General features: G+C 43.6%; 1 protein-coding gene and 1 long non-coding RNA gene across 34 annotated transcripts in view; one reads left to right on the top strand and one right to left on the bottom strand.

Annotated features, from left to right (window-relative positions):
* Nucleotides 1-924: 924 nt before the first annotated feature.
* LOC141419737 (uncharacterized) lies at nucleotides 925-5,714 on the bottom strand. Its single transcript, XR_012444399.1, has 2 exons — nucleotides 5,529-5,714; nucleotides 925-5,319 (listed from the first exon to the last, which is right to left on the bottom strand). It is a non-coding gene; the product is annotated as an uncharacterized lncRNA (long non-coding RNA).
* Nucleotides 5,219-12,064, top strand: part of LOC141419724 (uncharacterized) — a 76,354-nt gene continuing 69,508 nt past the window's right edge. For all 33 annotated transcript variants that reach the window (XR_012444372.1, XR_012444369.1, XR_012444371.1 and 30 more), the window contains exons 1-4: nucleotides 5,219-5,341; nucleotides 5,488-5,599; nucleotides 5,704-5,800; nucleotides 6,395-6,473. Coding sequence is in view for 10 of the 33 variants with exons in the window: in XM_074063242.1 (XP_073919343.1) it covers nucleotides 5,545-5,599; nucleotides 5,704-5,800; nucleotides 6,395-6,473 (231 nt within the window). In the remaining 23 variants the exon portion in view is untranslated. The remainder of the gene's footprint in view (nucleotides 5,342-5,487; nucleotides 5,600-5,703; nucleotides 5,801-6,394; nucleotides 6,474-12,064) is intronic.

The raw sequence follows: 12,064 nt of genomic DNA, 5'->3' as shown, positions 1-12,064 counted from the left end.
CACAAGCATTTGGCAAAAGTCAATGTTATTCCTTTTTATTTTGTAGTAATGCATTTCAACTCTGGTCCTCACATTAGGCAGTTACTAAAGCCACAGTCATCACCGTTTTTTCCTTTAGTTATTTTTCAGATAGGTCTCACACTTTGTCTGGACTGGCCTTGGACCACTATCCTTCTATCTATGTCTTCTTCTGGGCTAAGAGATATGAGCCAACAAATATGGCTTGTTGGGTGACATGGAATCTTGCTGTCTTTTTGCTGGGGCTGGCCTCAAGCTATGAATCTCTTAATCTCTACCTCCTGAGGAGCAGGGATTACAGATATGCACCACAGAGCCTAGCCATCAAAATTATTTCTTGGTTTAAAAAGAAAACCGTTACTAGTTTAAGTGTGGAAGGCAAATTCCTCAACACTATGAGGCCACTTATGAAAATCTCAGGGCTAAAATCATTGGCAAATATCGTAATAAATGGCAAACAAAGGTTCTTCTCTAAGATCTGATATGAGGCAAGGAGGACAACTTTCACCACTTCTATTCAACACAGTACTTACTTAAAATATGAGCCACAGCAATTAGAGAAAAGTATCCATGTCAGAAAGTAAAGCGCAAAATTATCTCTATTTTCAGATGATATCATAACTACTATATAGACAGAAAGCACTACACAAACACTATACAAAAAGCTACTGGGTCTAATAAATGAATATGGTAAAGTGTCAGGATGCAAAATAAAAACACAAAACTTCATGGCATTTTTATGCACAAATAAGCACTCAGCCAAAGGAAGAAAATGTTGGGACCAATCTTAATTATACCATCATCAAAAGCAAAATCACCTTTCACCAAGTATGTGATGCACATGCACACTGCAAACTACAACACATTTTTCAAAAAGCAAAGAAGACAAAAATAAGTGGAAAGATATACTATGCTCATGGATCAGAAAAAATTTAATATTGTTAAAATATCAATACTGCCTAAAGCAATGCACATACTGAATGCAATGTCTATCAAAATCACAAGGATATTATTCATGCAAACAAACAATTTGAGAATTACAATGGGAGAAAAACAACTTTAAGTGAGCAGAGCAATTTCTTTTTGTAATTTAGTTATTTAATGAAACCACTAATTTAATATGTCACCAATAAAATCTAAGCAGTTTTAGCACAAAACCAGGGCCATACTCAGTGGGCATGCATTAATTATCTATGCAACTTAACATCACACCAGAAAGAGAACAGATTATAAAAGTTCTTTTAATTTTTGGTAGTTTTCAAATATCATTGCACAGAATACTAAAAAAAAAGTATAAAAACAGATTTCACATATTTTCAAAACAGTGGTGAAAATCTGAGTGAGACTTTAAATTTTCATAAGGCTCAAGTTTTAAAACATCAAGCTGTCCCAGTCTGTCAAAACTGACAGGCAAATATTTACAATGATGGACAGACTTCACCTAGGAAAATGCTTCTGAATCTGTGAGAACTGCATCTGTCCAGGAGGGACTATGCGCAAGGTTGAGTTCAAGGAGAGAGAAAATAGGCCTTGTTCCTCTTTCCCATTACCTTCTGATCTGCTAATGCTTCCCACTGGCCCATCTTAACTGCTCAGGGAGCCTGGATGATAAATTTAGAGATCAGACACACTCGGGCACAGTGAAAGCAGAGAAGGGATTAGGGCAGGAGGAAACAGCAAGGGAGAGCAACCAGAATACAACCTCAGAAGAAGACAGGAAACAAATGCTTAAACTACTCCTTACAGGTCACAGGAGCCTCACAATGTGGCCTGGGATTTGAATCTAGGACTTCTACCTCCAAGTACAGGTGCCAGCTGGACTCGATTCCTGTCTAGGAAAGAACATTCTACTGTTCTCTTTCAAACGTATCCCTCTCTATTGGACTTTTGTAATAGTGCATATGAGGTTCTATGACTTGAATATTTTTCATCTTCATCGCTCCATAAACATCCTGTCGGGTGGAGACATGCCATGTGTCACGTGCTGGTTAAGAATGTTGGTTTACAGTCTCACATTTCTCGGTTCAAATTCTAGCTCTCCACCCGCGCCCCACCCCTGCTGATAGGTTGTTTGGCCTAGTGCAAATTGCTTTAGTTTTCTAATTTGTCTCAAATAAAAAATGAGGGTAACACTAAATACATATAGGATGATTGTGAAAATAAGACAGAGTATGGAGTCAGTACTGATCACCGCTATGTACTCCACAAATATTTGCTGAAAGAACAAATGGCCTGTAAGTTCTGCATTTTCCTGATGAAAACAATCTACAGGTGAAAAATGTACTCGTTAAAAATAAGATAAGCACATGTTCCAAGGTGTGTGTGCGATTGTGACTGTGCATATATTCGTGCACGTACATGCACGTGTGCTATTTCAAGTTCTGGCCTTTGTACAAGTCCAGAAAAGCAAACGGAGGGGAAAACCTGGTTTGTGGTAACCTATCCACATTCTACCATGTGTAACAAGGAAGTTGGTATGGTGTACCCTAAAACCATGTTGATTATACTTTGTGGGACCCAGTCAGACAAATTTTAAAAAGCTCTTTTCTCTTGAGAAAGTAGCCTGTTCAACTCTATGCTGTGCTGGAGTCAGATCCACGGTGCTCCGGGAAACAACGGTGTATTCTTGTCCCCCTTCAATGTGAGCTTTCACTCCTAGTAAAGGAGGACACCCCTCTCGCTTCAGTAGGACAGCTCTGCATTTATGTATGCTACACATAGTCTTCCCTTAAAGCTGCAGCTTAATATTTAGCAAAATTTTCATCTAGACAATCATGAGTGAGGATGAACACAAGGGGATGGTTCAAGTGGTGGTGCACCTCCCTAGCAAGCATGAAGCCTAATGCTGACATGGGCAAATGGGAAAATAAAAGAACAACCTCTCTTGGCTGGCAGAGGGGCTCAAGTACTAGAGAGTGCCTGCCTAGCAAATGTAAGACCCTGAGTTCAAACCCTAATTTAAGGGTGAGTTCCATTTGCCATCACACCTTGTTTGTTTTGGAGTCCCTGGAGCTCTTTCTAAAAAGATGGCACGATTCATTCATTCAACCAAGCAAACCCAGCAAGCTAGACAAATACATTCAACCGTTTTGAAGTTTTTTCTTTAGAATTAGTCACTGTTGCTGGGGGTGTAAAGTAGTACTGAGCGAGCAGGTGAGGCAGTTAGCAGGATTAGACAATAAAGCTAGAACAGAACAGGCCCTGGAAACCTCCATTATGGCCTCCCTGTGACCTTAAAGGACAGGGGGAAAAAAAAGAAAAAGAAAAAGAAAAAGCAGGATGGACTAGAGTGAGGATCAGAATGAAGATGCCATGAGGAGAACTAGGGCATCCCCAATCTGAACACTGCAGGACAGTCATCCAGAATGCAGCATTTCTGCACACCTAATTAGCCTTGGCTCCCCTCCCATGGGGCCCTGGGAACACTACTCTTTGCAATTTCTCTATCTCAATAAATTCTCCTACTTTACTTTCTGTGATTTTCATTCTTTGAAATTACCAGACCAAAAGACCTGGGGTTCAGACAGAGCAAGCCAGGTAAAACAGTACAGTCATTATGGAGAAGAGATTCCTCAAAGAAACTAAAAACAGATCTACCACAGGACCCACCCAGCCCACCCCTGGTTACATATCCCAGCATACCAAAGAGATACCTACCTGCCCATGTTTACTGAGGCACTATTCCCAATAGCCAAGGTATGGAATCAGCCTAGGTGTCCCTCACTGGTTGAAGGGGTAAAGCAAACGTGGGATACCTACATAGTGGACTGTTTGTTACTCAGTCATAAGGAAAGAGTGGAGTCCTGGCCTCCACAGCAAAATGGAGGCTTTCGTGTTAAGGGAGATGAGCCAGAAGGTGAACACCACTGTTCTCCCTTATAAGTGGATGTTAAGGAAAAAATAGGATGATTGGAATAGAGATTATTAGAAGCTGAGAAGGGTGGAGGGAGGAGGATTGCAGGAGGTTGGGTAACAGGCACCCAAACACAGTCAGACAGAAGTAACAAGGTCTAGTGTCCTATAGAACAGAGGTGGGCTATAGTTTACAATAATCTGTCAAATATTTTATGACTCACTAGAAGAGAGGCACTGGAAGTCTCCAAACACAGTAACCATAAAGAGGTGGAAATGTTAATCACCCTGATGTGACCCGTACCTACTGTATGGCTGGACTGAAATACCACACTGTACTGATTAATAGGTTCAATGAGTACACGTCAGTCAAACGTGTTTTAAAAGATGTTTAAGGAGAGGGATCCTCATCTGGTCATTGGATAAACATCTATCCAACTGGACACTGTGCCCCATAAATTTGCACAGTGAATGCACTTATTTTAAAAGGCAGCACACTGCATCTTTGCTACGCAATCTGGAAAAGAGAGAGGGGCAGATCCTTTATGTTATAAATAGCTCCAAAATGTTTTAAAAATGACGGAGTGCGCTCTTCCACGCATTCGCCAACAAATTCACGTTAAGCAGTGAAGTACGACTGCGGCATTTGTACAGGGAGCTGCTGATGGTACGTGGTTTCGACATCAGTCACCTAAGCGTCTTTTCAGGAGTGACACATTCAACTCTTTAAACTCAAGAAGAAAAGAAAGCGTCCCCTTGTTCAAAAGCTCTGGTGAACAGACCGCAAACACCATGGGCCAACGCCAGAAATGGGTTTTCCTTTGCCAAAGTGCGAACAAACAAGCTGCTTGATTTAAACCCAGACAGAGAAAGCAGGCCCTACAAGGCAGTTTTTAAATTCACTTTCACCTGAGGCCTCGCTGACATGGTAGATTTCCCTAAGTCCATCTGGGAATTCACTAAGCGTTTTCTGAAAATGATACAGTCAGAGAGCAATATTCCCTACTCTTCAACCTGGAGGCCAGGACATTTTCTTTGGGAGAAAAAGAAAGGAAAATGGTGCGGGAAATAGTAAGAAAGCGGATTGTACGGCTGTCGGCTGCAGTCTGGGAGCCAGTAGCCCAGTTCAGGTTAGTGGCCCTCGCGGAGGCCAGCTGTGAAACGGGCTGGGGGACCTGAGAATGGCAGAAAGGGTCTGGGCATCATTCACTCCAGAAGTCCAAAAGAGGAGAGCGGGATCCTGCACCATCCACAATGTGAAACAATGTTGAAAACAGGAGTGGGTGTGTGGAGGGGTGGGGGTGGCGGGGTAGGGGGTTGGGGGGGTGGGGAGAGAGCAGGAGGGGAGGGTGTTTTTCCAGCCCGGCCATCTTGAACTTGCACACTGCTTCCAGCCCTGAGATCAATGCTGTTTTTAAACGTTCAGGCAGTATGGTGCTGCTTAATAACCTGCCGAGAGGGGAGATGTCAGGTTAGGTAGTCTACTAACAGACGCCCTCCGCTCCGCCCCGCCCCCCTTCCCCCTTCCCTCCCCCCTCCATCCAAACCAACCCCCCCTTCCCCCCTCCATCCTAACCAACCCTCCTCCCCCCCTTTCCCCTCCCCCCCCATACAAAGAAATAACGCTAGGGGGAAGACAGCGAAACTGAGAGGCACACCAAGGAACTTGGAGTGATGGATTGGGGTACTGTCATCACGGGTACATGCGTGAGTCCAGACTCGTCAAATTGTACGTATTGAGTTAATATGCGGCTTCGTCTGCTTGGGCTCTGCCTTCTGACAGGGGGAAGCCCGGAACCCAAATTCTCGCTGATCCGACTTCTTCTGGCTCAGGGCCGCAGGGTATGCTGCACCGGAAGAGGAGGAGTTCATTTCCTCTACAGCGTTTCGTCATTGTCAGGCGACTCTTGTTCCGGTCGCGTCGGCGTCGGTACGTTGTTTCGGCCTTCCCGGTTCTTTCCTTCTCTAGATGTCCCTCCTCACGACCAGGGAGGATGGATCTCGTACTGCTTCCTGAAACCCGCCGAGCTCGGAGAGGAGTGTAGAGCTGGCGGCTCGTTTCCCCAGAAGCTGGCGGCTCTACCGGAGTAGGAAGGCCTCTAAGGCCGTGGGGCTTGAGACGGCAGTCCATCCTTGACTACGCCGCCCCGCACGTCTTTTAGTAGGGTTATTTTTATTTCGACCCCTTTCGGCGCGTAAGACTTGGCGTGTAGAGCCCTGAGGACGCTCTGCCGACCAACACCAAGGAGTGCCGCCAGGTCTTTAAGAGGTTTGGGAGTTTGGCGGGTTCTCTCTTGTCCTGGTTCTGGCAGAAGGTACAACTTTCCATTCCGGGGAGTGGGGGTGTGGGTTGGGGCTAAATAAAGTAGCTTTGTTTCGGGAGCCTTAGGTCCCAGGTTGGGGGCTGGGGTGGTCGCAACTGGCCGAGGCTGAAAGGTCTTTCTGCTGGGAACGAAGAGTTAGCAGTTTCTTTTAGCGCGAAAGGAGTGGAGATTCAGCAAAAGTGTGCGTTGTCCTTTTCCAGGCCCGGGGCCCCCACAATGCACTTGAAGTGGGTTGCAGCTCCCAGGCACTGGATGCGGGACAAACTGACGGATGTGTTTGTGAGTATGGCTTATTTGCTCCTTAGTCATAAGTAAACTGTTAACAGAGCTACGGACCGCTTGCTGCTTCCCAGGAGCCCAGTTTGCCTTTACCCATTGGGTGAATTTTTCATTTGGGTCGCATCAGGTTAAAGTTTGCACAAACCTTTTCTCGTTTCATAAAGCGCCTTAAGGAAAACAAACGTTTAGGGCATCCGGTTCAGAAACTGGACCCCTGTGCCTCTTTGTCCCTCATCTTTGAATGCTGTTCTCTGATGCACATTTGTCGCCAACGACTGGGGTGTTCCATCATTTAGTAATTAACTGATGGAAAGCCTAATGCTTCCCAGGCATTCTTAGAGACCCTAATGGACCTGTTCCTACACAGAATGGTTTCAAAACCCAACAGCCACAAAAATCCACCTGTCTGTCATTGAAGCTCATTGTCCTACAGGTGGAGAGAGAAGTTTCCACTGGTGATAAAGGTGGGCCAGGGAGGGAGCAGGGCAGTGGGAAGGGAATGGGTGTTAGGGTGAAGGCAATTATATAGAGGGCGGAAAGGGAAGTAGATAAGGGAATGGATCCTTGATGGTGTTTGTGGGTTAGTACTTCCAGGAGATCTGCCTGGCTGCTGCACTGGGGGAGATAGTTTTGCTGCTTGTCCAGTGTTGCCTTTGAAAGGCTGCCCAAGAATGACTCACCTGCTGCATCTTTTTACATTTTCAGGACTGAAGCTGGGCGTGGTGGCTCGTGCCTGCAATCCTAGCTTCTCAGGAGACAGAGATCAGGAGGCTGGAGGTTTGAAGCCATACCGGGCAACTAGTTGGTGAGACCCTATCTTGAAAAAAAAAAAATCACAAAATGGAGTGGTGAAGTGGCTCAACGCGAAAAAAAAAAAAAAAAAAAAAAGGAAAAGCAGCAGTGGAAGGCAGCCAGGTAGCCACTTGCTCGTTGACAAGGAAAACATGGACAGCGGCTGCCTGCTAGAGTTCAAGTTGGTTAGTGTGCTAAGACTGGGAGCGAGGGAGCTGTGAGTGGTTGAAGCTATAAGAAAGGTTTGGACTCTGAAATGAAAAGTAGCCAGTGTAAAAAGAGGAAGAAGAAGAAACTCTGTGAGAAACAAGGTGCTAAAAATGCCAGGCCAGGTGTGGTCCTGCCTGGTGTGCTGGTACACATCTGTAATCCAAGCCAAGGCTGATTTAGAGGGTTCTGAGTTCAAGGCCAACCTGGGAGTCAAAGCAAGACCCTCTCTGGTAGAAGAATAAAATAAACAAAAGGCTTGAATTTTTTTTTTTTCCTGTTTTGTTTCTTTTTTTTGAGAGCAGGAGTAAAGGTGTTGGTAGCACTTAGTAACTAATTTGATGGGTTGTTTGACCTCATGTTGGCACAGTTTGAAGGCCAGCTTGAATTCCAGGTGTTCGAAATCTGTATCTTTTTTTTTTTTTTCTGTTTTTTTCAGTTTTTATAGTAGAACTTTTATTAGCCTGCAAATAGCAACACTCATTCTGTGGCAACTAGTTTATGTATCATTTCTATGAGAGGCAAAGGTGGAGTATGGCAGCCGAGATGGAAGAACGTGAAATTATTGTATTTGTCCTTTGACCTTCCCTCTCTATCGGACTTTCCCTTTTCCCCACCATCTGATTTCTTTTTTTTTTAATTTTGTGGTATTAGGATTTGAACTCAGGGCCTACACCTTGAGCCACTCCATCAGCTCTTATTTTTGTGATGGGTTTTGTTTTTAAGATAGGGTGTCTCGAACTGTTTTCCTGGTCTGGCTTCAAATCTTGATCCTCCTGATCTGTGCCTCCTGAGTAGCTGGGATTACAGGCATGAGCTACTTGGCAGCCGGCTTTGTTTGTGTTCTTGATGGTAGCCATTCTAACCGGAGTGAAGTGGAATCTTAATGTTTGCATTTCCTTTGTGGTGAGGGATGGTGAGCATTTCTTCGTGTGTTTTTTAGCCATTTGGACTTCTTCCTCTGAAAAACGTCCATTCAGTTTATTTGCCCATTTCTTCATTGGCTCATTGATTTTTTGGGGTGGGAGGAGCAGGTTAGTTTTTTTGAGCTCCCTGTATATTCTGGTTAATAATTCCTCTTTCAGATACATAGCTGGCAAAGATTTTCTCCCATTCTGTGGGCTGCTTCTTCAATCTGGTGACCATTTCTTTCATTGTGCAGAAGCTTTTTAGTTTCATGTAGTCCCTTTTGTCAGTCCTTTCTCTTAGTTGCTGAGCCATTTGAGTTTTGTTTTGGAAGTTATTGCCTATGCACATTAGTTACAGCATATGCCCTGCTCTTTCCTGCACTAATTTCAAAGTTGCAGGTCTTCTGTTACAGTTCTTAATCCAGTTTGAGTTGATACTTGTACAGGGTGAAAGACATGGATCTGATTTCAGTTTTCTGCATGCAGATACCCAGTTTTCCCAGCAATATTTGTTGAAGAGGCTGTCTTTTTTTTTTCTTTTTTTCTCCCCGCCCATCATATGTTTTGGGCACCTTTGTCAAAAATCAGATGGGCATAGCTGTATGGATTGATATCTGGGTCTTATTCTCTGTTCCACTGGTCTTCACGTCTGTTTTTGTGCCAGTGTCATGCTGTGTTTTCATTGATTCATTGATTCATTCATTTTAATTGCTGTGGCTCTGTAGTATAGTTTGAAGGTGGGTAATGTGATACTTGCAGTGTTACTCCTTTTGCTCAACATTGCCTTGCTTGTTCATGGTCTTTTGTGCTTCCAAATGTACTTTAGGGTTGATTTTTCAATCTCTGTGATGAAGGTCATTGGAATTTTCATGGGGATTGCATTGAACATGTAGATTGCTTAGATTGCTTTTGGTAGTACAGCCATGTTCACAGTACTGATTCTGCCAATCCATGAGTATGGGAGGTCTTTCCATCTTCTGTAGTCTCTGATTTCTTTCTTCAGTGGTTTATAGTTTTCATTGTGGAGGTCTTTATTCCTAGGTATTTTTTCCTAGGAATTTTATTTATTTATTTTTGAGGCTATAGTAAATGGAATTGTTTTCTTGTATTCTTTCTCATTGTGTTCATTGTTGGTATGTAGAAAGGCTATTGATTTTTGTAAATTGATTTTGTATCCTGTTACTTTGCTGAAGGTGTTTATGATGTCTAGGAGGGTTTTTTGTGTGTGTGTGTGCAGTTTTCCAGGTCTTTTAGGTATAAGATCATGTCATCTGCAAATAGGGATAGTTTGATTTTTTCCCTATTGGAATTTCTTTTATTTCTTCTTCCTGTCTTACTGCTCTAGCTAGGAATTCTAAAACTCTGTAGAATAAGACTGGAGGAAGTGGACACCCTTGACTCATTCCAGACTTTAGTTACGATGTTGGCTTTAGGCTTGACGTATCATGACAGGATGTTGAATTTTGCCAAAGGCTTTTTCTGTGTTTATTTAGATGAGCATGTGGCTTTTTGTCATTGCTTCTGCTAACGTGCTGCTGTTTTTACTGTTGGTTTTTTTCTTTTCTTTTCTTTGCAGCACTGGGGCCTTCACTTTGAGCTACTCCTCCAGCCCTATTTTTGTGATAGGGTCTTGCAGAACTATTTGCCCGGGCTGGCTTTGAACTTCGATTCTCCAGATCTCTGCCTCCTGAGTAGTTTGGATTATACATGTGAGCCACTGGCGCCTAGCTGTGCTGCATTATGTTTAGTGTTTTGCGTATGTTGAATCACCCCTGCGTGAAACTGACTTGAATGTGGTACAGTCTTTTTGATATGCTGTTGAATTCTGTTTGTCAGTATTTTATTGAGGAATTTTGCATCTAAGTTCATTAAGAAGATTGGCCTATAATTCTCTGTTTTTGTTGGTGGTGGTGTATTCTTGTCTGGTTTTGGGATGAGTATAATAGTGGTTTTATAGAATGAATTTGACAGCGGTCCTTCCCTTTCTATGTCATGGAAAAGTTTGAGTGTGTTGGCATTAGTTCTTCTTTAAAGGTCTGGTAGAATTCAGCATTGAATCCGGCAGGTCCTGGACTTCTCTTTTTTTGGAAACTATTTTAATTTTACTGCTTGTTACAGACTGACTCTGTGTGTAGAAATTTGTTTGTTCCTTCTTGATTTTCTGATTTATTCGAATACAGGTTTTCAAAGTAATGCCTAACGATTCCCTGGATTTCCTTGTTGTGAGCTCCCCTCTTCTGTTTCTAATTTTATTAATTTGGTCTTTCCCCTTACTCATTTCAGTCAGATTTGCTAGGGGTTTGTCAATCTTACTTATCTTTTGATTTAGGCCCTTGTTTTTATTATTTCTCTCCTTCTGCTAGTTTTGGGTTTAGGTCGTTTGAGATGCAGTATTAGGGCATGTATTTGAGAACTTTTGTTCTTTTCTTTGTTTGGAGCTCTTGTGGTTTGAAGTCAGGGCTCGTGCTTGCTAGGCAGGCATGCTGCCACTTGAGCCACGCCTCCAGCCCCTTTTTCTCTTTGCTTTCACTGTATGGATTCATGGCTGTAAACTTTCCCCTCAGCACTGCCTTTGCTGTGTCCCATAGGTTCTGATAGGTGTGCTTTCATTTTCATTAAATTCCAGGAACTTTTTGATAACCTCTCTTATTTCTTTGATCATCCACTTATCGTGGAGCAGCTTGTTGTTCAGTCTGCAGGTGTTTTGGATATTTTCTGCTGTTTCTTTTGTTGTTGAGTTCTAATTTTATTGCATTGTGGTCAGACAGCATGCAGGGAGTTATTTTAATTTTCTTACTTGTTTAAGACTTGCTTTGTGTCCTAAAATATGATCTGTTTTGGAAAAGGTTCCATAGGATGCTGAGAAGAATGTATACTGTGCTGTTGCTGGGTGGAAAACTCTGTCATGTCCATTTGACTTACGGTGTCAGTCAGTTGTAAAGTTTCTTTGTTGTGAAGTCTGTATCCATTGTCCCAGTAGTCAGAGACATCTTGGAGAGCAGTCGTGGGTTTGTGATCTGTCTGTGTGATTTTCTGTTCCCCCTGCAGCCAGACCATAATCTTACCTCTGGGAGGCTGGGGCTGTTCCCCAGCTTTTTAAAGCCAGCAAGGCACACTGCTTAAGAATTCTTGGTGGGATCCTGTTACTCAGCCTTGTGGAATTCACTCCCTTTCCCCCACAGCAGTTACAGTAGAGTGTGACTAATGGTGGTGAATCTCTGTTAAGAGGGGAGAGGCTTAAGAACAGTCTCCCTTGAAAGAGATTCCTGGGTTGGACAGGGTGGTCGAATTCTGTAATCCTAGCAGTAGCTAGGGAGTTGGAGACCAGGAGGATCGCAGTTTGAGAACATCCCAGGCAAAAAGTTCTCCAGACCCTATCTTGAGTACCCAATATGAAAAGGGGCTAGTGGAGTGGCTCAAGTGGTAGACCACCTCCCTAGCAAGCATGAGGCCCTGAATTCAAACCCCAGTACTGCCAAATAAAAAAAAAAAAAAGTTTGGGAGACCCCCATCTCAACCAATGGCTGGGTGCTGTGGCTTGCGCCTTTCATCCTTGCTACCCAGGGAAGCATAAAGCGCAGCCCAGTCATAAAGTGAGACTCTACCTCAGATATAAGTACCTCAGAAAGGGTGGTTGGGTGGGGGGGGGTGTGGCTCAAGGGCTAGAGGGCCTGCCTCACAAGC

The sequence above is a fragment of the Castor canadensis genome, chromosome X (genome assembly GCF_047511655.1).
Source record: "Castor canadensis chromosome X, mCasCan1.hap1v2, whole genome shotgun sequence".
NCBI classification, from domain to species: Eukaryota; Metazoa; Chordata; class Mammalia; order Rodentia; family Castoridae; genus Castor; species Castor canadensis.
Note: the sequence above shows the minus strand (reverse complement) of the source record. Positions and strands in the feature narration are given on the sequence as shown.